Below are 26,961 nucleotides of genomic sequence, written 5' to 3'. Positions count from 1 at the left end.
TTCAGAACGTCAGGTCACACGACGATTTAACTTATTCAGTTAACATTATTCCTCATCGCCGGAACACAAAAAACAATGACACCATTTGCACGTCAGTCGATTCATCGATGCAACGTTATTGATCGTGTGTGCTTTGTGGTGTGCGGGCGTGCACACACGATAAATTACGTGATCAGCGGGTCAAGGACCTTGATACAAAGCTGTTAACATCCTTTCTCATTATTACTGAGATTCTCCACCCCAGAACCAGGCTGTGTGTGTGTGTGTGTGCGTTTTGTCAGTGCCGATATAAAAAAGGCGCAATTCCGTCGGACAGATCAAAACCTGCCTGGCAAAAAAAGATTGCCGCGTCACATAATGAGCAAACACAGCTCGAGCAGTTCGGACGAGGATACCAAAGAAACCGAGACAGAGAAAAAAGCGGTTATAAAGAAGACAGACATGAACTTGGAGATGCAGCAAGCCGCTGTGGATGCAACCTACGCTGCGATGGAGGCCTACGAGAAGGAGAAGGATGTGGCGGCGAATGTGAAACGAGAGTTTGACAAGAAATACTCACCCACTTGGAACTGTTTTGTGGGAAAAGATTTTGGGTGGTAAGTGTGTGTGTGTGTGTGTGCAACAGATGTTAAGTTCCACTTCTACCTGATTACTTGCTAGTGACAGTTTAGTATGTTGGGTGGTAGTGTGTGTGTGTGTGTGTGCAAAAGATGTTAAGTTCCACTTCTACCTGATTACTTGCTAGTGACAGTTTAGTATGATAATCGCCTAAAATGGGGCAGACATAGTTGTCCGAAGTGCATTTGGCATACTAAAGCTTCAAGAGACTTGTTTGTTTCGAAAAGTGGTGAAAACACCTTCAGACTTCTCCCCTACTGAAAGTTAACTGGGAGTGAAAGTCCTGTCCGTTAAAATAAAGAGGTATGACTTGACTTTTTTGTTCCAGTACCGCTCTGATCCTGTTTAGGGTAAGGCTAGTTGATTGCATGATCTGACTGTCAACGGTTTTGCACTGGGAGACACTTCTATTCTGCTACAGCAACCGACGGTGACCTGGCCAAAAGATGAAACAGAAGAATTGTACGATATTCGAGATATCGCGGTATATTTTCATAATTGAAACTACTCACAAGGTTGCTGAAAGCTATTTGACAGCCCATGACCGGTTTCTCCCTTCTTGGGGCGCAGTCTCCGGGTTTACGTCAACCTAACGTTCTACTTGAACCCAAATTTGACTGCTTTCGACAAATACACTCATTTGAAAATCAATTTGGTTTTCATGAACCTTGTGAGTAGTTTCCTTTTATGGAAATATACTGCGATATCTCGAATATCGTGCAGACTGAAGCATGAGGTGGCCTGTGTGCAGCATATTCAGTTGTAGAATATCATAAAAGAGAGATTCGGTTGGGTCTAAAGTGAAAACCGAATTGATTTGCAAATGAGTGTATTTCTCGAAAACAGTCCAATTTGGGTTCAAGTAGAACGTAATGTTGACGGAAACTCAGGGACTGCGCCTACTTACTGAGCCACAAGAAGGGCGAAACCGGTCGTGGATTTTCGAAGAGTTTTCAGCGACATTGTGAGTAGTTTCCCTTAAGGAGAAATGTGCTTGTAAAAATGTCCTGGATAAAGGTATTTCACTTTCTTCCTAGTAGTGGTCGACCGCAAAGCAAGTGCAGTATCCCAGCAGAGAATACGTCGAAATGTCTCATTGACAAGGGTATCGTTTCGATATCCAGTCCAATTTAAACGTCCTCGTTAGATCGATACAACCAGGATAGTGAATGGGATGTCGTTCGACCAATCACAACCACACACATGTTTGCCGGTGTAGTAGTGATAAGACGCTCGCCTGGAGTTGAAACCCCGGCATGGTCAACAATATGCGCTGCTCATGAGCCCTGGTAAATGCGCGACTCCCTTATTGTGTGGAGTCACGATAACAATGCGCCAGACGAGGATGAGCGGTGTTCAAACGACAGTGATGTGAGTGTCAACTCTTCTACACTTAAGAAAACTAAGAGATGGCAGGTCGATGAGCTGAGTAAACGAGTGCACTGGTCTAGATAGGTGGGTCTTTATACTGGATGGATCTGGTTTTGTGTGCCGTAAGATCACCAGTCATGGCCCAACAAATTTGCGAAAGGTCACCGATAGAATGGCAAGGTGTGGTCCATCGCTAAAGGTCACTCAAGTCCCAGGTGGAGAGCCCAACCAACCGGGCGCGCACTCGTAACTGAGCGTTTGGCATACGCGTCTTTAAGATGGTGGAAATCCTGATCTCATTTCGGGTTTTCCTACATGTGTTCCCGTAATTACAGTCTTCCAAGTTCAAGAAAATAATAGGATTGAACTATTCGTATTGGTTTTCCAGGAGATTTTCTTTTTGGTAATGTGCTACTGAGGGGTGATATACCTTTAAAAAGTAGTTTTATAGTAGTATCATCATTGCAGTACAGGCGATTTAACAACGAAAGAGAAAAGCCAGTAAAATTAACCTCCGGGTATTCCAGTTACTCGTTCTTTGGACGGGGGATAAAACAGATACTTGATTTAGCACCTTCCTACCTCTGGAGTACACCTGGCAGTTTAAGCAGAATATAAGCTGGACGAAAACTTGGGACCGCGCCTACCTGACGAGCCCCAAGAAGGGCGAAACCTCTCGTGGGCTGTCGACGAATTTTCAGCAACCTTGTGAGTAGTGCATTACGTCGATACATCTATTCCGTTAAAACATTATAAACGAGGGATCCAGTTGGGTTTTAGGTCAGTCTCCGGGAAGAACAAACCTTTTTGCAAATAAATGTATTCTTCCATATTCATACATGGTTGGCTCTGAACAACGCTGTACCATGCATGCAGTTCAAATCTCAGTTACTTCACTGGAAATAACACAAGTCAGGGTTCACAAAAGGCTTATTCAAGTCTGTTCAGAGAGCACCAACATCTCGGTGGCCCTTGATTGGTCATGTACAGGAACGGACTTNTTCCTTTTATGGAAATATACTGCGATATCTCGAATATCGTGCAGACTGAAGCATGAGGTGGCCTGTGTGCAGCATATTCAGTTGTAGAATATCATAAAAGAGAGATTCGGTTGGGTCTAAAGTGAAAACCGAATTGATTTGCAAATGAGTGTATTTCTCGAAAACAGTCCAATTTGGGTTCAAGTAGAACGTAATGTTGACGGAAACTCAGGGACTGCGCCTACTTGCTGAGCCCCAAGAAGGGCGAAACCGGTCGTGGATTTTCGAAGAGTTTTCAGCGACATTGTGAGTAGTTTCCCTTAAGGAGAAATGTGCTTGTAAAAATGTCCTGGATAAAGGTATTTCACTTTCTTCCTAGTAGTGGTCGACCGCAAAGCAAGTGCAGTATCCCCAGCAGAGAATACGTCGAAATGTCTCATTGACAAGGGTATCGTTTCGATATCCAGTCCAATTTAAACGTCCTCGTTAGATCGATACAACCAGGATAGTGAATGGGATGTCGTTCGACCAATCACAACCACACACATGTTTGCCGGTGTAGTAGTGATAAGGCGCTCGCCTGGAGTTGAAACCCCTGCATGGTCAACAATATGCACTGCTCATGATCCCTGGTAAGTGCGCGACTCCCTTATTGTGTGGAGTCACGATAACAATGCGCCAGACGAGGATGAGCGGTGTTCAAACGACAGTGATGTGAGTGTCAACTCTTCTACACTTAAGAAAACTAAGAGATGGCAGGTCGATGAGCTGAGTAAACGAGTGCACTGGTCTAGATAGGTGGGTCTTTATACTGGATGGATCTGGTTTTGTGTGGCGTAAGATCACCAGTCATGGCCCAACAAACTTGCGAAAGGTCACCGATAGAATGGCAAGGTGTGGTCCATCGCTAAAGGTCACCCAAGTCCCAGGTGGATAGCCCAACCAGCCGGGCGCGCACTCGTAACTGAGCGTTTGGCATACGCGTCTTTAAGATGGTGGAAATCCTGATCTCATTTCGGGTTTTCCTACATGTGTTCCCGTAATTACAGTCTTCCAAGTTCAAGAAAATAATAGGATTGAACTATTCGTATTGGTTTTCCAGGAGATTTTCTTTTTGGTAATGTGCTACTGAGGGGTGGTATACCTTTATAGAGTAGTTTTATAATAGTATCATCATTGCAGTACAGGCGATTTAACAACGAAAGAGAAAAGCCAGTAAAATTAACCTCCGGGTATTCCAGTTACTCGTTCTTTGGACGGGGGATAAAACAGATACTTGATTTAGCACCTTCCTACCTCTGGAGTACACCTGGCAGTTTAAGCAGAATATAAGCTGGACGAAAACTTGGGACCGCGCCTACCTGACGAGCCCCAAGAAGGGCGAAACCTCTCGTGGGCTGTCGACGAATTTTCAGCAACCTTGTGAGTAGTGCATTACGTCGATACATCTATTCCGTTAAAACATTATAAACGAGGGATCCAGTTGGGTTTTAGATCAGTCTCCGGGAAGAACAAACCTTTTTGCAAATAAATGTATCCTTCCATATTCATACATGGTTGGCTCTGAACAACGCTGTACCATGCATGCAGTTCAAATCTCAGTTACTTCACTGGAAATAACACAAGTCAGGGTTCACAAAAGGCTTATTCAAGTCTGTTCAGAGAGCACCAACATCTCGGTGGCCCTTGATTGGTCATGTACAGGAACGGACTTCATGGAACAGACCAGAAGATGGTTCAAGTAGAACATAAGGTTGACGGAAACTCGGGAATTGCGCCTACGTGATTAGCCTCAAGAGGGGCGAAACCTCTCGTGGGCTGTCAAAGAGTTTTCAGCAACCTTGTGAGTAGTTTCCTTTGTGAAAATATACTGCAATATCTGGAATATTGTACCAACTAAAACACGAGGCGGCCTGTGTGCAGCACATTCAGTTGTAGAACATCATAAACGAGAAATTCAGTTGAGTCTCTCGTGAAAACCAAATTGATTCGCAAATGAGTGTATTTCTTGAAAAGATGTCGTACTTTCTTGAACAGTGTCAGGAGTAAGACTTCAAAGAATGAGGGCACTTCTTTAGAAGTAGTGTAAAACTGGTTGGCCCAGTTATTAAAACTGACTGTAAATGAGTATTATGGGTTGTCGTTGAATTTACTTAGAAACTATAAGAACTACGCATGAAAGGAAGAAGGCCTTTATTAGAGATGCCAAGTAGACAGTTAGAGACCATTGGACAGAGAAGCAAAACTCTCATATGCATCTAGTTTGCAAAAACTGAATATCCATCTTCTCCTTGAACGCGTCTTCCTGAACTTTTCTGGATATTCATTGACTGTTGCTCAAATCCAAGCAAATGCGACTCCACAAGTTCTGTAATAGATCTCACTTTTCAAGGTACGCGAAGCGGAAAACATACTACTCCCATACCCCATCAGCAGTATCCACCGTTACACGGTCTAAAACTAACCCAACGACATGGTCTGCTCATCTTCCAAGGCCTTTCCCCTCAACTTCAGCTTTTCTGTCCGTTAAAAATAAGCCAATGTCTCATGCAAAAAATGCACTTTTTTGTGTCGATTACCAATCACTCAGTATTCTGTTTTCCTTTTACAGCTACCTCACACATCAAAAAGGAACATTTATCTATTTCCTGCTGATGGGGAGGGCTGTACTTTTATTTAAGGCAGGAGAGTACGCATCCGATGATTAGTGATATTTTTATGTATTTAATCACATCCGTGATCGATTATATTCAACTAGTTTACAACAGATACTTGTTCCGCTATTCTTCGGTTTTCTTTCTGCCACGGGCCCTCGAGGATGGGTGTCATAGGGCTGAAAGCAGCAGGATTGGATGAAATATAGAGTGAGGGCTTGGACTGGGACCATGGGCACTCGGCTTTGTAGGCCTTACGCGGGGTGCCTTCAAACTTCAGAATGCACAGGCGTTTGGCTCGTCCATCTTTACTCTATCCTTTACAATAAGGCTTTCAAATAAATCATTGTTGTACGGCAGTGAAGCATCGGTTTTGAACACTGATGTCATGCTGTCGATGATGATGATGATGATAATGATAATGATTGGCTGTTTAGACTTCCCTTAGGACGGGGAAGTGCGGCATAGTTCTTTGGTTCCGTTCTATCGGAAGACCGTTGAAACCTCGTCAATGCAAAAGCTTCAGATGCTAAGGCGTCATTGAACCATGGTGGATATGATGTCGTGTTTTTGTCACTGATGATGATCGCAGCCTTGTCACCAGTCCTCTGTAGTTTTTCACCGAGTAGCTCTTCGTATTTTCACTTGGTTGATATTCACCTTCCTTTATCCAAATCAGATTATTCCTGTCGCACTGATTACATTCTCTTCCTGAGAGACTGGTCGTTATGGGATGGTCTAGTGCAGCTGAACGTGCTTTTAAGTTCACACCATTTCCGCTTGAGTGGTGTTCACTCAAAGTGAACGCTGACCCACTAGGTTTGCACTAGCTTGCTAAGCAAACCTTTCGGACAGGTGTGAATTGGACATTTGAGAGGGAAATTTCACCTGAAAGGAAATTTTTTGGTGTTGCGCGTTGTCTAAAATGGGTTACGTTCTTCTTGGAACTAAGCTGATACATTGTGAGTGTTAGCGCACGTGGTTTGATTCATGGTTGAACGATGTATTAACACGAAGAGGTCAGAGCAATTTTGTCTTCTTTATAAACAGCCCCTGCCAACCTGGTGTTGGGTCACTAATAGTATAATATTTATAGGGAGGAGGCCTTCGTTGCGGAGTTATTTATTAGAAAATGCCAAGGGAACAGTTGTCGACTATTGTACAGGTAAGCAAAACTCTCATATGCATCTTGTTTACAAAAACCGAATATGGTTAATGCTCTAACGGAACCCGAAAACTAGTTGTATGAACGAGAAAACGGAGAGCACTAATAAAATCAGCTTGTTGAGTAAAAATTATTACAATGGGTGTATATGCCAACAAGGGGACTTATCGTATTGCAGATTCAAGTTGGTAAATCCTGTTGTGAGTCCGGACGCAGGTTTCGTGTTTTTTTCGCAGTTGTAGCAGCCACACGTATTCCTGAAAATCCGTGAGTGAAACGCCGTAAGTCCCAAGCGGCTCTGCTCCGAGCTGGGTGACGTGCGAAGCTCCGTTGAGTTGTGTCGTATTGCTGTGCTGGCATCCTATTTGTAGGAACGTTTGCGTGTGTGTGGGTATCAGTACATGACTTGTTGCTACCGTATCAGACGGTAGACAGTCGATCTCGGATGAGTCATCCTTGTGTACCGTGGTTTGTACGTGTAGGGAAAAAAACGAGGTCTTGGGATCTAGGGCTTGATTGTGAGCTGTGTAGTCAAGTGAGTCACGGTTGTGTGGCTTCATTTGTGAGTGCAAGGGGAAAAGATAGATCTCGTGATCCAGCGAGTGGCGGTGACCTGTACAGTCATGTATGTGGCGAAAGGGTAGCTACAATATCAACCTTCTCTTTGAACGCGTCTTCCTGAATTTTCCTGGATATTCATTGATTGTTGCTCAAATCCAAGCAAATGCGACTCCACAAATTCCGCAATAGATCTCACTTTTCAACAGACGCGAAGCGGATCTACGAGAAAAAATACCACTCGCATGCTCCTCATCAGTAGTATCACCGTTACACTAGTAGTATACTCTGTGGGAACCCACCGGAAGGAGGTCACCAGTTTGTCGGTCTAATAGCGAGATTGAATGGAGGTCAGTTTTGGATGACCCGCAAAGCACAAAGCGCTGCTTTCCTCCGCTACGATATCTTGGCATCCTGTCTACTTACGAAGACCAGCCGCAGTATTAAGCATTTTAATGTCTGGCCGTACGCATCAGGGCGACAATTTTGTTGTACATGCTTGTTGTCCGCAATACCTTCGCATCTAATTCGTTGCCATTGAAGTTCTTCAGATTGCTAGAGAGGATACAACGCCGTTGCCAATCCCACGTGACAGTGTCAAGGTAAAGGCGTATGAGACCTTCTTAATTTTACCGTGGCTCCCAATTTCCGCTGATCTGTTTGCTCTGTGAATGCCTCATACCTACAGGAACCGTCTGAACTGTATTCGTAAATTTGATAAAATCAATCGTTAGATCACATGAAATGGTCTAACTATAAACGCTGAAATTCCAATGAGGCGCTGACGCTTACTTTTATGCACTCACCGCCATAAGTTGAAAGAGTGACACGATGTTTCGATGGAGTACCATAGTACTTCGAGCCTCCCATCCCATCTTGATGATGTTCGACCTGTCAATAACTGATAAGTACCGGACAGAATACATAAGATCCCCGACCTCGAAATTGAGTTTTTCGCCACTAGGAAATCGGACTGCTGAGGTGTCATTCAGAACATTACCTTACACTCAGTAATAGCTTTTTCAGGTTTTTAGACAGAATCCCTGTCAATAAGATGCCCCTATGATTGGGTTTTGTAATTTAATCGCTTCCGTTCTCCATCGCACTGTGTTCCACTTCACTTGGTGGCAGAAAAAAACTTTGTTGGTTCTGGGATTGCTTGTAGTGAAGGTTTGTTACCTGTTGACCGCTCACTTCATTCCACTGAGGCATCTACAATTCTTTCTCGGTGTTTTGTTGGCATGGTTCTCGGGCTGGTGAACTCACAGAACAATGTCGGTATTTTGTTTTAAAGCGTAAGACCGACTTCAACTAAAAGGAATCTGCGCATTTTTACAAGCAAAATAACAAAAAATGCGACCAACGGAATTTTTTAAAAGGTCATCGTTGGTGAATCCTTTGTGCTACGCAAGCTCTCGACAGAGCAATGTACCCGAACCATTCTTGGTTTTTCCAGTGGTCTTGACTCCTCAAATTTCTAACAGCTGCCCTACTTAAGACTTGGTCATCACTTTCTCCCAGTTTTGTCAACCAACGATGATGATCGAGGATCAATGGTATGTTGATCACATGACTGTAAAATGCTACTTCCACCCGATGGCACAATAACGTGGCCAGGCCGGGTGTTCTGAGGTATTAGAAGAATGGTCGACAGAATCTTGTCCAACGGGGGACCCTACATTTATCCTTGTCAGTGTACTTCATTTTAACCGGGAACCTTGCTACTTTTATTGTATACGGATTGTTCTAAGCGAATGGGTTCTGTATGGTGTAACAGGAGGCAATGCGACCCAAGACTGAAATCTCCGCTACCACTTGATCAAACAGAAAGTCGCCGGAAATTGTTATAAGTGCCAGAGTAAAGTAGCCAGTCACGTGAAAACTACCCATTCAAAATTTGAAAGAATACTATGAGCGAGGAATCGATTGTTTCTCATAGTGTTGATATTGGATAAGCTGGCGGAATCACTAATTTTTGCTGAGCTACTCAGATGTGAGAGACATCCAAATAAACTATGGATTGTCAGCGCGCCACACCGTACGAAAATCCAAGTGTAAAGCCGACTGAAGCCTACCTAATCCAGAGACTACTGTTGATTCACATTTCCGAACTTGGGTAAGTGACTTGGGAATGTGCAACCTGGTGAGTTTGCCAACTGTGCAATACGAGAGTGATAGGTTCACTGAAAACCAGAAGTTGCGTTGGTTGGGACATGTGTTGCGTATGCCGAACCATCGTTTGCCGAAGAGAGTGCTGTTTTCCATGCCCAATTCAGAGTGGCGTAAACAGAAAGGTGGCCAACCCTTGACTTGGCAGAGGAGTATGAAGGAGATCACGAAACGCTTGGGTGCTGTCGGTGCTACTCGCCTTCCAGGATGGGGACCGCGTGATCCTCACTGTGCCTGGTTGGAGACACTACAAGATATGGCTGCCAACCGATGTCAGTGGCGTTCTTGTTGTCAGTTTTTATCCAGATGGGCTGAGTGAATGTCTGGAGGTACAAGCACCTCGGAATGATTGTGTTAAGCAAGCAATAAGTCCCTTCCCCGTCCACCTTTACTCTTTTCTTCACAATAAGGCTTTCAAATAAGTCATGGGTGTACGGCAGTGAAGCATCGGCGTTGAACACCGATGTCACGCTGTCGGTGATGATGATGGCTCACTTAAGCAACAACAGACCGACCAATGCTTCGGGCCCGCCGTTTCTTCGGAATGCGACCAGGAAATCTCCGACTTCCCGACAAAATAGGAGAACACACTGGAAGATTGTCTTGTCCCCGATCCCTGAAGTTTGGTCTCACTCAACACGCAGCCTCCTAGATACGCTACTGAATTCCACTTGATTTACATTGATCAGCGCACGTACGGGGTGAACGACTTCGAATGTCACTTCAGTATTTCAGCTGTTACCGCACGTTGCCCATTTCGTGCCTCCCTCGCAGCGGGGCCGTTCAGATGAGGCTCCCTTTCTGAGTGCGGCCATCTAACTCACGTTCCACCTAACCCTCGAAGAATCTGAAGCTTTTTGTTTAATCAGTTCGAGCAAAGGTCTGGCAGTTGACGTAATGTAGTTCGTCCACTGCTGTTATAATTTCGCAATATATATGGTTAGAACTTTTGTAGGACGTTGGGCAGGTGGCAGCTAATCTTCGGTTCACCGAACTTGACTTACAGACTTTGTTTGTTACAGACATTGTTTGTGTGTGCAGGGCACATCAGGTGGACGTTAACCACCTCTGCACGAACGGCACAAAAATTATGAGGCCATTATCGACCGACGGTTATTACTTGGTTGGGTATTCTTGGCACTTTGCCATACAGGTTAAATGACGAAGAGTATACAATTACATGTTCAAAAGGGTTAGTAGGCACGTGACGTCAGTGGTCTGGAACTGTTAAACAAAGAATTCCGCCACTGCATAGCCATCTGAGGAATTCTATTGAAAATGAAAGATCTTTTTATCAGAAAACGTTTCTTCTAGGTTGATCAACTGTAATGCCAGGTAGGCAAAGGGGTTATTCTGTGTCCGTGATCTTCAGAGCTTTTTTCAACCAGCATCTTCGTAAAGACAGAGGAATTTCCTCCGTGATCCTCCCCCCATTTTCTAGCATCGGAGCATCTTTCCACTAACAAGCTGCAACTGAACTTTTCGCAGTCACTTGTTTCAATCCGAAAGAATTGGAACACCACATTAGACCAGTTTCTCCAGTTTCCAGACTTCGAAACCTGGAGGCAGTGAAGCATTGGTGTTGAACACTGATGTCATGCTGTCGATGATGATGATGATGATGATGATGATGATGATGATGATGATGATTCGGATGATGATGATGATATTGATGATGATGATGAGTCTTGGAAGGTGATCGGACTTTGTTAAGCATCTGTCCACATGTTCACCGTCACCACTAGTACTCCCAACATTGGAGTGGTAAATCAATACACTGGCCAAAAATTGAAGATTCTAGTGGCAGTCCTGCAAAGTTTCAGACCCTCAGTCCGTGGTTTGTGAATGGTCATCAGTTGGTTGTTGATGAATCTTGAATAAAGATCAACGATAAAACTTTAATTTGATTTAGGTCAGTCAGTGAGGTGGGAACAAAATACAGCGAATTGCTCGTCTCAACGTAAGAGACACTTGGTGGCCACATGCACAACGCTGTTTGGACGTGTTTACGACCCATCAACCGTGTGGGAATGTGCCAGCGGTCGGGGAGCTATTGTTACGCTTATACGTAGAAGTCGCATTTGGCAAACCAAAACAGGAAATTTCGGTTGATGTGAAAAACATCTACAACGCAGAAAGAAAAGGCAGTTTTTGTGCCAAAGCGTGCAGCGATTGATTAAATTTTCGTTTTAGTAGAGTCGGTGGACTTGAAGCATAAAATTGCTTTTCAAAAAACCAATGTAAAACAAGAATGGGATGAAATCAACGAATGAAATAGAATGAAACCAGCTCTACTAAATTGAAACCAACAATTTCGGGTGTACGGAGTTTGACGATTTGTCAGCTTGTTGATTTTACTCGCGTGTTTTCTTCAGAACGTCAAAAACGTTTCGTTTTGGGGTTCAACTCAACTCGCCAAACCAAATAACGATTCGTGAATAGAAGATGACTAAATTAGCAATAAAAAGAGAGTAGTATGTTCTTCAAGTCTAGGCCTATCAGGTACAGTCAAAGCGAAAACCTTAAGAATTCAGTAAGTTTCTGAAAAGTTAGAGCCTTCTTACGAGGGCAGCCTGGCCCACAGACTCTATTGGTCAGCCAGGTCGTTCGTGGTACTCAACAACTCACTTGAAGTGGTTAAAATCGGTTTTGTTTTCCGAACTGCCAGATTACACAAGATGAAGCCTGAAGTTCTGTGTTTTGTGAAATAAATGCTTCCTAATTTGTACATAAACGGACAACAAAACTCTCGTTCGGTTGAGTAAAATGATAATTACAAGACATCATTTGAGAAACAATGAAACTGAGATGAACAAACAACGTGTTATCGAGCGTATTTGCAGAATGTGTGCATGATCTCAAGAATTCTCAGAATCTACTCAATCGTTCGTGCGAATTGTACACACTGACGAAAGCAAAAATTAATAATGCATTACTCTCGTTGTCCCTCTACCCCTTTTGCAATTTTTTTGTGTCAAAACACACGCTCGTATGTCTAATTCCTCGTGAATTATCGCTGATCATGTAGTGTCGCATCTTGCACTGGAACAGATCGATAAACTAATCTAAACTTAACGCTAATTATAAGTCTGTTGAAAACCTTTCGACCGCCCACTAGCGACATTCCCGTTTTTCGAGCTTAGCACGTAGGAGAGTCGCCGAGTACCTGTCAATTTAATTTTCTACTGAATACCGAATTGTCCGAAAGTGGCGAATTCGCTCGTTTTCAACTCAAGCTGGCTTTCACGGAAGACAACAAGAGTCAGGATCGAGTAATTGGGCGAACAATTCACAGCTGATGATTTATTAGGCTGTCGGCAGCACGTGATTGCGACATCATCGACTGTGGATGTGTGATCCTTTAACGTCAATTTGAGGAGAAGAGTGGACTCGACCTGAATGTCACACATACTGGTCCCAGGATGAGGCTCAAAATAGTCGAGTGGTTGAGGAACGAACCCGCCGATCCGATGGTTCTTGGTTTAAACCGGATCCTTGTAATTTGACTGCCATAGTCTAGACTTGGTCAGCCTGGCAGTAACTGAGTGACCTTCGAGTGGCGTGGCAGCAAGGTATCAAATGGATACCTAACATCACTACCCCATCCAACAAATCAGACAAGTATAAAGGACGGGGACTCTTAACACCAATCAGATTCCAAACTGAGCAAGTCACCTAATGACCAACCAACACAAGCGCAGAGGGGGAATTTACCTGGTCAACTTCCAACTGACGATATCGCCTCGATCGATGATAACGAAACGTCTGAAATTCGGACGAACAGAGTAGGTTTTCCGACTCGTACCGGATTCGCCTTACTTTGGTTGAGAGAATCAACCGAACGAACAGGCGGCTGAATCGTTTTTTACCGCAGGACAACTCGATTAGGCACTATACCCATACAAGACTTCGGACCCCATCCGAATACCCTACAGCCTGTTTGGCCTGCTGATTACTGCTACGTCATCTGTTCCTGTTTATTGGCTGTTCTTTATGGTACCTGTGGGCTTATTCTGCGTCCAGTGGTGACTGGGGTCGTAAACTTTGTTAATCGCTTGGATCAGAAGCGTGTCTGGTGATCGTAAACTGCGACCCTGAGACGGATGTTCTAGGAATGTGGATAAGACCGACAGAGGGTATGTTAGGCAGAATTCCACACGGATCCCGCTTTACCGTACGTCTTTAGGCGCTGCTACGGCCGATAATCCTGACCCGCACGAGATTGGCCAAGAATTCGGGACACTTGCCGGTCCGGCATCAAGACGAGATCTGATTGGTCAGAAATCTGGGCCCAACGGCCAATCGTGACCCAGTATTGACCAAATGCCGGTTGCCAATGGCGCATCCAGAACGCGTCAGAACTTCGAGAAAGTTATAACCGCTCAAGCTAAGCTATAAATACGAAGCGCTGTACAACTGTTCTTGACTTCGTTTTGGGCATTAATAGACCTTGTGCACCTTTAGTGGTTGTTTTGACGTGAACGCTAGCTTGGGAGGCTCAGTCCGAGAACTAAGCTGAGGAAAATACCGTTACTACAGGATAGGTGGCCATTTTTGCATACGGTATCACTAGTGCTGTAGAAATTTTCACCAGCCGTTCCAGCGGATCCATCGCCAGCAGAATGTTTGGATGAGTATACAGTGGAAACCCAAAACGATTTAGCAGACACGTGGGTGAGGGAACTGGTTTCAGGATTCTTCTACTGGCAAACAGCAAGCCAGTAAAAACAGAGGAAACCTGACAAGAGCGCCCCAGTAGGAGCAATCTGCACTCATGTACGGGCGTCCAGCCCAATGAGTATTTGTGGTGAGGTGAACATATTGTTGAACGATAATGGGTCACTTACCGTGGTTGCTTGAAAGGAGGACCGCAAATTCAATCTAGAAAGCGTAAAGATTCTGGCATATAGAGACGCCGGTCACGGAAGGGGATTTCCGCAAGCATGGTACTTCAACCAAACGATGCATTGAACTGGATCGAATTCACCCACCACTTCTCAACCGGAATACTCAAGGAGAACCGCATATTGAATTCAAAAGCAAGAAAACAAGGATCTCCTTGGAGTCAGATCAATAAAGCTCACAAGCCGAAACTTGGAAAAGTCAAGTACAGAGGTCACTTCAGTATCGACGAGAGTACGAGTGCAGGGCCTACCAAGCTCACAGGTCACTTTGGCGTCGACCAATCAACATGAAGAAACAACCCGAACAACTGATCTTGACCAAAGGTCAGCTCCGGCTAGCAGCACGTATATCAACACACACGCTCAACCACCAGCACATCGCTACGCTCCCTAACAACGCACTGATGATGTCATCTCGATTGGTAATGAGGTGTTTGCAATCAAACTGCCCAGCTCAGTGGACAAGCCAACAACTATCTACGCCAACTAGGCTACCAAGGTGGCTGATCGTATTGAACCAAATTCAAAGAATCGTTTGAGGTGCACAAGGCCAGTCTGCTTTCGTGGACTGTCACGACTTCAATTATGCACTAATGCTTGACCCTCGTTCTTCGTGGCAACCCTGAAATAAGGTGGGACACACCAGCACTATTACAGGATCTAATCAATAATATGTCCGTAGCAGGCATCCCGAAAAACTGGCTGTCAGGAATTTGATCAGACGTCTGCCGACGTTGAACTCGTGGGGTAATTCATCATCATCATCATCATCCGAATCATCATCATCATCATCATCATCATCATCATCATCATCATCATCATCATCATCATCATCATCATCATCATCATCATCATCATCAGTGTTCGACAATGATGCCTCGCTACCGTATGCGCATAATTAATCCGCTGTGAAAAAAGAACAAAAGTAAATTCAGAGGGGTATGGCGTTAACCGACTACAATCATTTCGAGTTGCTTACACCACCAGACGCTCATTCAAGCAATCTGGGATAAAAAAAACAGACAAGAACAACGTCATTAACGTATATTAGTGGCCGCATATTTCAGCGTTTTCCACCATGCATTGGACGGGATCATGCGGACACCACAATAGAGAAGAGGCTTTATAAACAGCCCGTTTTTGGCTGCACATGACACGCCTGTACGCGTCGGTGATCAACAGATCAGCTGATTCGCACGCTCATTGGCTTCCTGGTTTGGCTAAGCACATCAGGCAACCAAGCAGCTATCCAAACTCGAGTTCACGGTATTAGGAAGGCATTAGGCAAGCTGTGATCCACAAAACGTTTTCTAGTGGTAATCTGCTCACTGAGATTGACTGTCTTATTGCAAAAATGCTTCATCACCCTCATAACACATTGAGTATGGCACCTCGATCAGGCAGGCAAACTACAAATTTGAGTGATTAGAACACCAGACACCGATGACATCCGAGAGACTAACATTTATCCTAACGGCGACCTTTCTTTCCCGAAACCTCTCTAAAAAAGAACACCGCTCAATAAGTGACTTCCTTGCCCAGAAAGATATAAACAGTTTATTTCATCAACAACGCCGCAGTATACATATCCTCTGCAAACAGACCCTCTACACAAGAGCACGTGTTGGTTATAAATGCTCAAGTGCAGAATAAACTGAGAGGGGGGCAATTCCTTCAACCGATCAGAACGTCTGGCATATCGTGTCACGCGTGTGCGGTCAAAACTTTGCGTGTCGGCCAATTTCGGATTTACATAACAGAAAGGATGAGTGGCGCTATATCCTGTCCAAGTGCGAGTTAATCACAGTGCTGATCAGCCACTCGTGGCCGAACGGTTAAGTGTTCAAACTACTAGCCGGGTAGGTCGCGGGTTCGAGACTCTTCGGAGTTTCGTGAGATGCGCGCTGCTGATGATCCCCAATAAGGATGAAACAGCTGTACAGTGCTTCTTGGCTTTTCAGCATAGATTGGCTTCACTTACAGGACAAAATCTCCACAAAAACCCAAATCTCCGCACACTTCCCACATTTACAGGACTGTGCTTTGCACCGTAAAGTTTATCAAAGAGGAAGCATGCATCAAAATAGCAAATATTCTTGAACGCATGGAACTCGACTTTATTGGCGAAAAAGTTCTGATTTTCGAAAATAAGATGGGAACCCATTGGAGCAAAAATGCAGCCATGACACGTGATTTTGAAAATTTTTCTAATGGAATGAGGATTTGATGCGTTTTTTGGTCATTCCAAAACCATTCGGAATTCGGATGTTCAGGGCGATAGTAGAACTGTGAACGCATAAGTAGAAAAACTGCAGACAAAGCAGTCAGTAAAATCACGGAAAAGCCGGGAAAAAAGATGATTTCAGCGGTGAGGTGACATTCCGGAGCATCGAGGACCGACTTTCGTTCAATTGAAACAAGCGCTGTCTGGCGTGCATACATTGCTGAATTCCACAAAATAGTAAATAGAAGATTTGGTTTGGAAAGCGTGGAATAGCGCAGCACATTACTGAACGAAGCTACGGGTAAATGACGGGCACAGACCTTTCAGTTGCTTCTATATGTTTGTAACTGAAGTCGAAACTTCGAAAAAAAGCTTAAACTGCTGCATGGAAAAACTTGTCGTTTTTAGCTCAGAGACAAGGAAGGATTAAGAACAATTAAAAAACCGAGGGGATTTTCAATCGATTGGGAAACGTTTGGGACCGACTGGGAAGTCATCGTTTCAGAGAGGTTGGGTAAACAAGCCCGGCGATTGTTTACCAAATCTCTCTGAAACCGAGGCGATACTTTTTGGGGTCGAAGTATGTCTGAGTATGAGTGAATACAGTGAGATATTTCTTGTCCAATCAAACAAGTGCTCGGACCCACAAAGGTTTTGTGCAGATGCAGTCCCGTTTACGGCTGAGCGGAAAAGCCGTGGAGGTCACTGAAAGAGAGGTCATGGAGCGTGACAGTTTTCCGAAGGTTGAACGACAAAGTGCAGAAATTGAGGACGTACGCGCAAATGGAACGAGAGTTGAACCAGTTCAGCCGTCCAGTGGGGATACTTCAGATAAACAACAAAGTTGGTTGTTTGAACTGGTTACGCTTGGCCATCGTGTGCTGTTCTATGATAAACAACGAAATATGTGGGTTCAAGTAGATCATAAGGTTGACGGAAACTCGGGGACTGCGTCTACCTGATGAGCCCGAAGTGGAAGGGCGAAACCGGTCGTGGGCTGTCGAACAGTTTTCAGCCACCTTGTGAGTAGTTTCCTTCATGAAAACGAAATATGTAGTTTCACCGTTGCTACTGGAAATCCGTTGCAGTAATGGCAGTATGCCTCAGAGAAACCCAAAATGGCAACTGAAATACTATTTGATTTTGACGGAACACAACACTACTCATGTGGTGAGTATCGCACTGACACCAAGTTAATTCATCGTATTTCGTTAGTCACGCACAATTAGAATGTAAGCTGAACAAAAAGTCGGGGATGGGTCTACCTGATAGACCCTTCAAAGGGGGATGAACCCGCCTCAGGATACCAAAGTGCCTTCATCAAGCTTATGAGTAGTATGTTCTTCAGGAAAATTTACTGCGCTGCCTCGAACATCGCACCAAATGAGACACGAAACTGTCTCCATCAGGTACAGTCAACTGTAGAGTTTCGTGATAGAGAGATCCATCTGGATCTCGAAAGAGTATTCCGTTTATACTAACCCATGAAGGTCAGAAGTCGCGCAACCTTTGGTTATGTCCTTTCAGTTGAGTCGCGCAAGTCGAACTGCAGCAAACAGGAATCCTTCCGGAAAGCAGACACAAACTGAACAGCCGTGGGGACAGTTGTTTCACGCTTTAATTCATCAGTCTAGGTGGCAGAAGATCAGGAAAGCACATCTCGTTAAATGAATGATGCGCAAGTCGAACTGCAGCAAACAGGAATCCTTCCGGAAAGCAGACACAAACTGAACAGCCGTGGGGACAGTTGTTTCACGCTTTAATTCATCAGTCTAGGTGGCAGAAGATCAGGAAAGCACATCTCGTTAAATGATTCATCGGGAACGACGCTGCCGATGTAAGATTTTGAAAGTAAATTGCTTGAAAGCGAACCTAGATCAGGTTGGGGGCACAACAGCTGATTGTTTTGTTTTCTACTGGACTGATCCTTAGATTAAACACAGTTTCGTTCCTCCAGAGGTCTTTTATCATGTGATAGCTCTTGTCATTCGACGCGTAACCTGTGAAGCTACGGTATGATGCACCAAAAAGCCCTTACACTATTTGAATTTACAGCCGATCGCTTCAACCCCTTATTCGATTACAGAGCCGGTGTTGTGAACCACAGTCCCTTAATCCCTTCTTATTACCATGAACCCCGTTCTGGATAGCCGCTTGATCGCCTGGTGCGGTTGGCAAAACCAGAAAAGTTAATGAACGTGCGAGCCAGCTGTTCTATTGATCACTGTCGCGTGCAAGTGGCCAAAAGTGAGACTAAGAATACAACTCATCCGTCAAGGGCGAGTGAACAACAACCAATGAAATCTGTCTCAACGAAAAACGATTATTCCACTGGCAGTTATGTCATCCCGTTACGTTCGGAGCTGGTTCTCCTAATAGCCGGTAACTTAAGACACAGGCGATTTGTAGCCCTTGAAGTAAAACACCAAGTATTCATTGGAGAAATCAAAAACTTTGGTTGCTTGGGTTTAAGTGCAATCGAGCCGAACACTACTCTCAGCTTGTTGCAATTGCAACCATCAGACGTGGTGCTGCGTACGATTTGGGTACTTTTTAATTGATAAGGGGATCAGCTTAAAGGTCTAAATCTGGGATGCATACAACGTCAAAGTGTTCCGTGACACCTGACACAGACCGTCTGCGAACGTGTAAAACGTTTTTAGAAGCAAAGAAATAAACATCTTCTGACCAAATGTTTTGTACAGTCTGAAACTGTCGATCACATATGCCAACGTCAGACGAACCGTTGAAATTTCTTACGTAAGGACACACCGTTTCAAATCGTCAATGGGACAAAATCCAACGATTGGAGCTTACAAACGTTCTGCAAATACTCACGCATTTATCTACCCATTCTTCATCATGTTTAGCCCGGCTTTTAACATTGAGGATCGATAGGCGCTCAACAGTGAAGGTATTGACTTTCTCGCGGAAGTGCAGCGCTGCGTTTGAAAAGTTGTAACGATCTTGGACACCTGTGTTTTCATGATTACCTATGGAATGCACTCAGTTTGTTCGCGTATCAGCTTCATATGTTATATCATGCGATTTCTAGCATGGCGATTGGTGACCGGCTATGAATTCCATCAAGAGAATGACTTGCAATGACTTGAATGCGGCCAGGCCCAGTCTCGTCTTACGTTCGCTTGCAACGTATTAAGCGGTCGATACCGTAGTTTACCTAACCATCCTCGAGACGTATCAAAATGGACTACAAATGATGAGCTCTTGTGCTATCTCAGTTGAAGACGTTTTGACGCGCACACTACTTCGCCCAAGATATCTACCGCTGTTTGGAAACTACGTTGCTTCCAAGCTTTTAGGGATCGACGGGTGTGCTGACATCTTCTCAGGATGAAAGCAAGCTTAAATAAATGTAAAACCTCCCTAAGCACATTTCAGCGCAACCCAAGGTATCGCAGGCGGAAGCTTATTGTGCTCACCCGGAAACGGATAACGACTGGATTCGGCAGTAACAGGTATGACGTCATCACATGCCGGTACAGTCACTCAGATTACCTCAAGTAACATGCAACGGCGCCAAGCATTTTGTTTTCTATCGGCACTAAGCCTCCAAGTTCAAAATAATCTGGCAATTTTCCGAAAGAAGCCAGACTGACTGCTCACTTGATTGCAGAACACACTTCCACGAGTATACAGCGAACTTGTGAGAAGTTTCCTTCAAGAAAGTACACTGCAATCTCTCGGACATTGTACTAACTGAAGCATGGGGCGAACAATGAACAGAACAAGCAGTTGAAGAATGTTAAAAACGAGAGATTCACTTGAGGCTCTCGTGAAAACCAAATTAGTGCAATTTGGGTTCAAGTAGATCATAAGGTTGACGGAAACTCGGGGACTGCGCCAAAATGATGAGCCCGAAGTGGAAGGGCGAAACAGGTCGTGGGTTGTCCACGAGATTTCAGCCAAATTGCGAGTCGAATGAAAGTAGCAGTCGAATTTTGGGATTCGCAATATTCATTCTCGAGATTGGGCGACAACAGAACAAGTTATTTACTTCAGTTAGATGGTATCTCGTCGATTTAAGACAAGTTCCTTCAATTAGATGAAAACAGCGTCCCATTGCACAGGTGGATACGTGTCGTTTGACAGAAGGTGAATAGATGACTAACGGTGAAGCAACTCAGTAAATTGAGCGATCAATTCGACATCGCGATTATTCCTACCGGGACAAGATCACCAAGATGATTGTTCGTGCCGGAAAACGTATCGGAAATAAAAACTAAACGAAGTGAAACAAGTTTCACCTTCACCGCACGATTTTTCCATGAAATATGTTCGGCAGATCTTAATCCTTTTAAGACTGCTCAAACGTGTTCGGCATTTCAAAGTAGTGTAGTGTCCAATACTCCCTAAATGTTCTCTAACTGAACGACAAAATATACGCAACTGATGAAATCCGCAAGCTATACGGAACTAACCACTGAAGCACGAGGCTGCGCTTGTGTACCGAAATTTGTTTAACGGTATCATAAACGCCGGCACCATTTATCTCCCGTTTGTAAGTGAGTGTACTTCAGAATCGTATTCCTTCCCGTAGTAACTACAACACAAGACGCTGTCACGGAAGTGGCATTGATCAATGAGTAGATAGACCAAATGTGTGTACGCGCGAAGTTGATGTACTGCGCAAAATCAACTTCCAACTACACTGCCCCACCAGATAGAAGAGCGGACAGTTTGGTAGAAATCAAACTGAAAACGTATGCTGAAAGCATTCAGTCTTTCTCATTAGCGTATCGTATGAGTGTTCCGCACATTAAGCACGTACTGAAAGCAAGTATAATTGGATTAATCTACCTGAGGGCTCATCAAGTTGGCGCAGTCCCCGAGTTTCCGTCAACCTTATGATCTACTTGTCTCGGAGTGGAACACCACAAACATTGAGAACAGATAAAATTGATGTCCCAAGACTTCTCCTCGTAAAGAGACTGCTGTCCATTGCGCAATCCGTTTTCGTTATACCTCGGGAGACCCACTGTGATGGTCGGGTTGGCAAAATCGCAGGAGACACCCGGGTTTGAACCGGGGACCTCTCGATCTGCAGTCGAATGCTCTACCACTGAGCTATGCCTCCACACTACATGGGATTGTTCTGAGTGGATTGAATTGGAAATCGATATATTCAATCACACAGCATGCAAGTGAGTGCAGGGAGCACTAACTGTGTGGTGTGTGTATGGACTGCAACTCAGTATAACAACAGATAGCAGTATTCATTTGCAGTGCTGTGAAATTTCTGTCCAATGTTTGATGGACCACAAAAACATATGGACGGTTTCGTATAATGAAAATGCAGGCAAACCATGCGTACTAATGTGCAATCAAGCATACTGATTTCCCATTAGGTCCACTCAGAACTGTCGGTGATTCGCAATAGGAATAAAACAAATCTGGAAATGCTTCGAAAGAAGCCAAGTTTCCAGAAAACAATTTGACGAGTTTTCAACAACCATTGTGAGTAGTTTCCTTTATGAAAATATACTGCGATATCTCGAATACCTCACCAACTGAAAACTAGGCGTCCAATGAGCAGCACATGCAGTTGAAGAACGTCAGAAACGAGAGATTCACTGGAGTCTCTTGTGGAAACCAAACTGATTTGCAAATGAGTGTATTTCTCGAAAGTAGTGCAATTTGAGTTAAAGTAGATCATAAGGTTGACGGAAACTCGGGGACTGCGCCAACTTGATGAGCCCGAAGTGGAAGGGTGAAATTGGTCGTGGGCTGTAGCCGATCTTTCAGCAACCATTGTGAGTAGTTTACTTTATGAAAATATACCGCGATAACTCGAATACCTCACCAAATGAATCATGAGGCGGTCTGTGAGCAGCACATTCATTTGCAGCACATGACAGGCGAGAGATTCAATTTAGTCTACCGTGAAAACCAAATTGATTTGCAAATATGTGCATTTGTCAAAGACAAAGTGACCTTCGAAACTGGTCCCCATGATTCTACCCGGATAGTCAGAATATCCATAAAGCATACAACTGAGAGAGATGGGGTTCAACACGTCATTATTACCCCAAACATGAGACCCGAAAAGGCCAGAATCGTTCGAGAACGACTAAATGTTTGCCGAGAATTTCCCTACCAAACAGAATTCAGAATGCTGTCCAATCAGAATGCTGTCTTACCAACCGCAACATTAAACGGAAGTCTTGACGCACAATCGGTTGGAGGAAACGGTGAACACGAGAATAAAACGGGGACTCGGTTAGATCACACAACACCGTGATTTGCAGGCAAGCCTGATTCGCGAGCCACGCCAGAGTTGTAGATTTGGATAATGATAGAGGCCAGAAATTCTGAGAAAACATGACGAAAGTGCGGGACGACGAAACCCACAGTGAGTGGTCGAGCAGATTTCAGTCAACGAATGAGTAGGCAGCAAATACTTGACATTGTAATGCGATATCTCTAATGACCTTCAAAATGGAATCCACGTGGTCTTCCACATGCGTGGAATTGAGTTAAGCTGGATGGATATTCAGCCAAACTGCAACCGAAGATTCTATTGAAGCAATATTAGCAACCTAAGGGGAGGTCATTCCAAATTGACAATCACAGAATACAAGCTTGTCTAAATGGAAAACAAGAGACTCCCGAACTGACGACAATAGGAAAACACAAAAGTGGCTGTCCTGAACAAACGATAAATAAAAAAATCAAAATGTGAAAGATATGACGATATCAGTAGAGATGAAGAGTAACACAACCAGAGCCTTCAACCGCAACTGAGGTGCGCCCCCAACTAAAATCAGAGCAACATCCAACTGAGTGAACAAATCCAGCAATTGTTTCCGAGACGGCCAAGAATTACGCTACAGAGGGAAACAGTAAAAAGCACAAATTGAAATATTGGAAAACAATGACATAACGCAGCTCAGAACAACGCATCACACGGCATTGTACCTGAAGGAAAACGCTCCGTCGGTGGCAGTGGTAAGCAAGCTTGGAACTGTCAAGGCACGGGCACGCCCCTAAACTATCCATCAAAACGCTACATCCAACTGATGCGTCACGTGAATATACGGGACTCCAGGCAGACAACGACCACTGGCTATCGATCGACCAACACCACACGGTTGTCACAAGGACGCCGTGGTTCACTGACCTTTGCGTGCTTTTGCTATCTCGTTTGTGAAGACGAGTGGCTGTCCCTTTCTGCTGCCCTGTCGTTCCACATGAGAATAATTCCCGACAAATTAGTAGATAACCCCAAATGCACTTTGCGTCATATCGCCGTAGTCTCGGAGTGGAACACCACAAACATTGAGAACAGATAAAATTGATGTCCCAAGACTTCTCCTCGTAAAGAGACTGCTGTCCATTGCGCAATCCGTTTTCGTTATACCTCGGGAGACCCACTGTGATGGTCGGGTTGGCAAAATCGCAGGAGACACCCGGGTTTGAACCGGGGACCTCTCGATCTGCAGTCGAATGCTCTACCACTGAGCTATGCCTCCACACTACATGGGATTGTTCTGAGTGGATTGAATTGGAAATCGATATATTCAATCACACAGCATGCAAGTGAGTGCAGGGAGCACTAACTGTGTGGTGTGTGTATGGACTGCAACTCAGTATAACAACACAACAGATAGTTCATTTGCAGTGCTGTGAAATTTCTGTCCAATGTTTGATGGACCACAAAAACATATGGACGGTTTCGTATAATGAAAATAAAATGCAACCATGCGTACTAATGTGCAATCAAGCATACTGATTTCCCATTAGGTCCACTCAGAACTGTCGGTGATTCGCAATAGGAATAAAACAAATCTGGAAATGCTTCGAAAGAAGCCAAGTTTCCAGAAAACAATTTGACGAGTTTTCAACAACCATTGTGAGTAGTTTCCTTTATGAAAATATACTGCGATATCTCGAATACCTCACCAACTGAAAACTAGGCGTCCAATGAGCAGCACATGCAGTTGAAGAACGTCAGAAACGAGAGATTCACTGGAGTCTCTCGTGGAAACCAAACTGATTTGCAAATGAGTGTATTTCTCGAAAGTAGTGCAATTTGAGTTAAAGTAGATCATAAGGTTGACGGAAACTCGGGGACTGCGCCAACTTGATGAGCCCGAAGTGGAAGGGTGAAATTGGTCGTGGGCTGTAGCCGATCTTTCAGCAACCATTGTGAGTAGTTTACTTTATGAAAATATACCGCGATAACTCGAATACCTCACCAAATGAATCATGAGGCGGTCTGTGAGCAGCACATTCATTTGCAGCACATGACAGGCGAGAGATTCAATTTAGTCTACCGTGAAAACCAAATTGATTTGCAAATATGTGCATTTGTCAAAGACAAAGTGACCTTCGAAACTGGTCCCCATGATTCTAACCGGATAGTCAGAATATCCATAAAGCATACAACTGAGAGAGATGGGGTTCAACACGTCATTATTACCTCAAACATGAGGCCTTTAATGACGTATTCGTTGTAGAACTTCAAAAAGATTTCCTCACAGAATTCAGAATGCTGTCCAGTAACATCTCAACAATCGTAACATCAAACGGAAGTTTTGACGCACAAACGGTTGGAGGTAACGGTGAACACGAGAATAAAACGGGGACTCGGTTAGATCACACAACACCGTGATTTGCAGGCAAGCCTGATTCGCGAGCCACGCCAGAGTTGTAGATTTGGATAATGATAGAGGCCAGAAATTCTGAGAAAACATGACGAAAGTGCGGGACGACGAAACCCACAGTGAGTGGTCGAGCAGATTTCAGTCAACGAATGAGTAGGCAGCAAATACTTGACATTGTAATGCGATATCTCTAATGACCTTCAAAATGGAATCCACGTGGTCTTCCACATGCGTGGAATTGAGTTAAGCTGGATGGATATTCAGCCAAACTGCAACCGAAGATTCTATTGAAGCAATATTAGCAACCTAAGGGGAGGTCATTCCAAATTGACAATCACAGAATACAAGCTTGTCTAAATGGAAAACAAGAGACTCCCGAACTGACGACAATAGGAAAACACAAAAGTGGCTGTCCTGAACAAACGATAAATAAAAAAATCAAAATGTGAAAGATATGACGATATCAGTAGAGATGAAGAGTAACACAACCAGAGCCTTCAACCGCAACTGAGGTGCGCCCCCAACTAAAATCAGAGCAACATCCAACTGAGTGAACAAATCCAGCAATTGTTTCCGAGACGGCCAAGAATTACGCTACAGAGGGAAACAGTAAAAAGCACAAATTGAAATATTGGAAAACAATGACATAACGCAGCTCAGAACAACGCATCACACGGCATTGTACCTGAAGGAAAACGCTCCGTCGGTGGCAGTGGTAAGCAAGCTTGGAACTGTCAAGGCACGGGCACGCCCCTAAACTATCCATCAAAACGCTACATCCAACTGATGCGTCACGTGAATATACGGGACTCCAGGCAGACAACGACCACTGGCTATCGATCGACCAACACCACACGGTTGTCACAAGGACGCCGTGGTTCACTGACCTTTGCGTGCTTTTGCTATCTCGTTTGTGCTACCTCCGTCCCTCGTGTGAGCTATGTGGTCGCGTCAGGTCGCGATGAGCAGAGACCAGGCTGCATGAATACAGGCGCATGCAGGTATGTCGTTTGTAGTAGAGTTGAGTCTACAGGAAAGAACACCCGAAGACCCATGGTCAACTGCATGTGCGCAGCCTGCAGTTTCTATCTGGTTGGTGTAGGCAAATAACCGATGAAATCCTAACGAACAGCAAACAGGACGTCAGCGTACCGGGACTTGACGTTTGAATTGTCAGTATCAATCTCCAAAGCTTAAGCAGTTGTAAAACTGAACGCAACTTCGGCTGCATTCTCAATCGCAAGAATTCCAGGTTTGAAAACGGACTGTAGTGTCCTTGAAATTTCAAACGTTTCAATGATGGTCTATCTGCGAGAATGTCTGTGACCAATAATGCGGACTGGCAAATGGTAAGGAGAGAAACCTGGTCATTTAAAATGCCTCAGTTCAAGAACGGATGTGAGAAATACACAGGAATATCAGTGTACGTTGATAATGTGCGTGTCTTTGAAAGCTGGTTTATCTGGAAAACACCTGATCACTAATTTGACCTTGACAAAGACAGTTCCGGTGTTCCACGCCGGTAGATAAGACTGGATGCCGCCAATGGGAGACAACATGAAAGAATGTCTGTGGAGGTGACCAAAATAACAAAAGTGAATCGGAAGGGAGAGACTCAATGAAAATTTGACCCGCATTCCCGTCGACCGAACGTTTCAAAGGAGGGATTGATGAAGGCAGCTACATGTGTG

The 26,961-nt window shown here is 44.4% G+C and overlaps 2 protein-coding genes across 2 annotated transcripts; one reads left to right on the top strand and one right to left on the bottom strand.

The window, feature by feature from the left end:
* Positions 1–336: 336 nt before the first annotated feature.
* On the top strand, positions 337–5,751 carry T265_04684 (hypothetical protein; the record flags this gene model as incomplete). Its single annotated transcript, XM_009169488.1, has 2 exons — positions 337–596; positions 5,581–5,751. 2 exons carry the CDS (start codon positions 358–360, stop codon positions 5,675–5,677), a joined length of 336 nt encoding a protein of 111 aa, XP_009167752.1.
* Positions 5,752–9,526: 3,775 nt separating this feature from the next.
* On the bottom strand, positions 9,527–13,860 carry T265_04683 (hypothetical protein; the record flags this gene model as incomplete). The annotated part of the gene is made up of 5 exons (XM_009169487.1): positions 9,527–9,650; positions 9,711–9,986; positions 10,011–10,131; positions 13,516–13,623; positions 13,728–13,860. The coding sequence occupies 5 exons, from the start codon at positions 13,858–13,860 to the stop codon at positions 9,527–9,529; spliced, it is 762 nt and encodes a 253-aa protein (XP_009167751.1).
* Positions 13,861–26,961: the final 13,101 nt, after the last annotated feature.

The sequence above is a fragment of the Opisthorchis viverrini genome, assembly GCF_000715545.1.
Source record: "Opisthorchis viverrini unplaced genomic scaffold opera_v5_81, whole genome shotgun sequence".
Classification (NCBI taxonomy): Eukaryota; Metazoa; Platyhelminthes; class Trematoda; order Opisthorchiida; family Opisthorchiidae; genus Opisthorchis; species Opisthorchis viverrini.
Note: the sequence above shows the minus strand (reverse complement) of the source record. Positions and strands in the feature narration are given on the sequence as shown.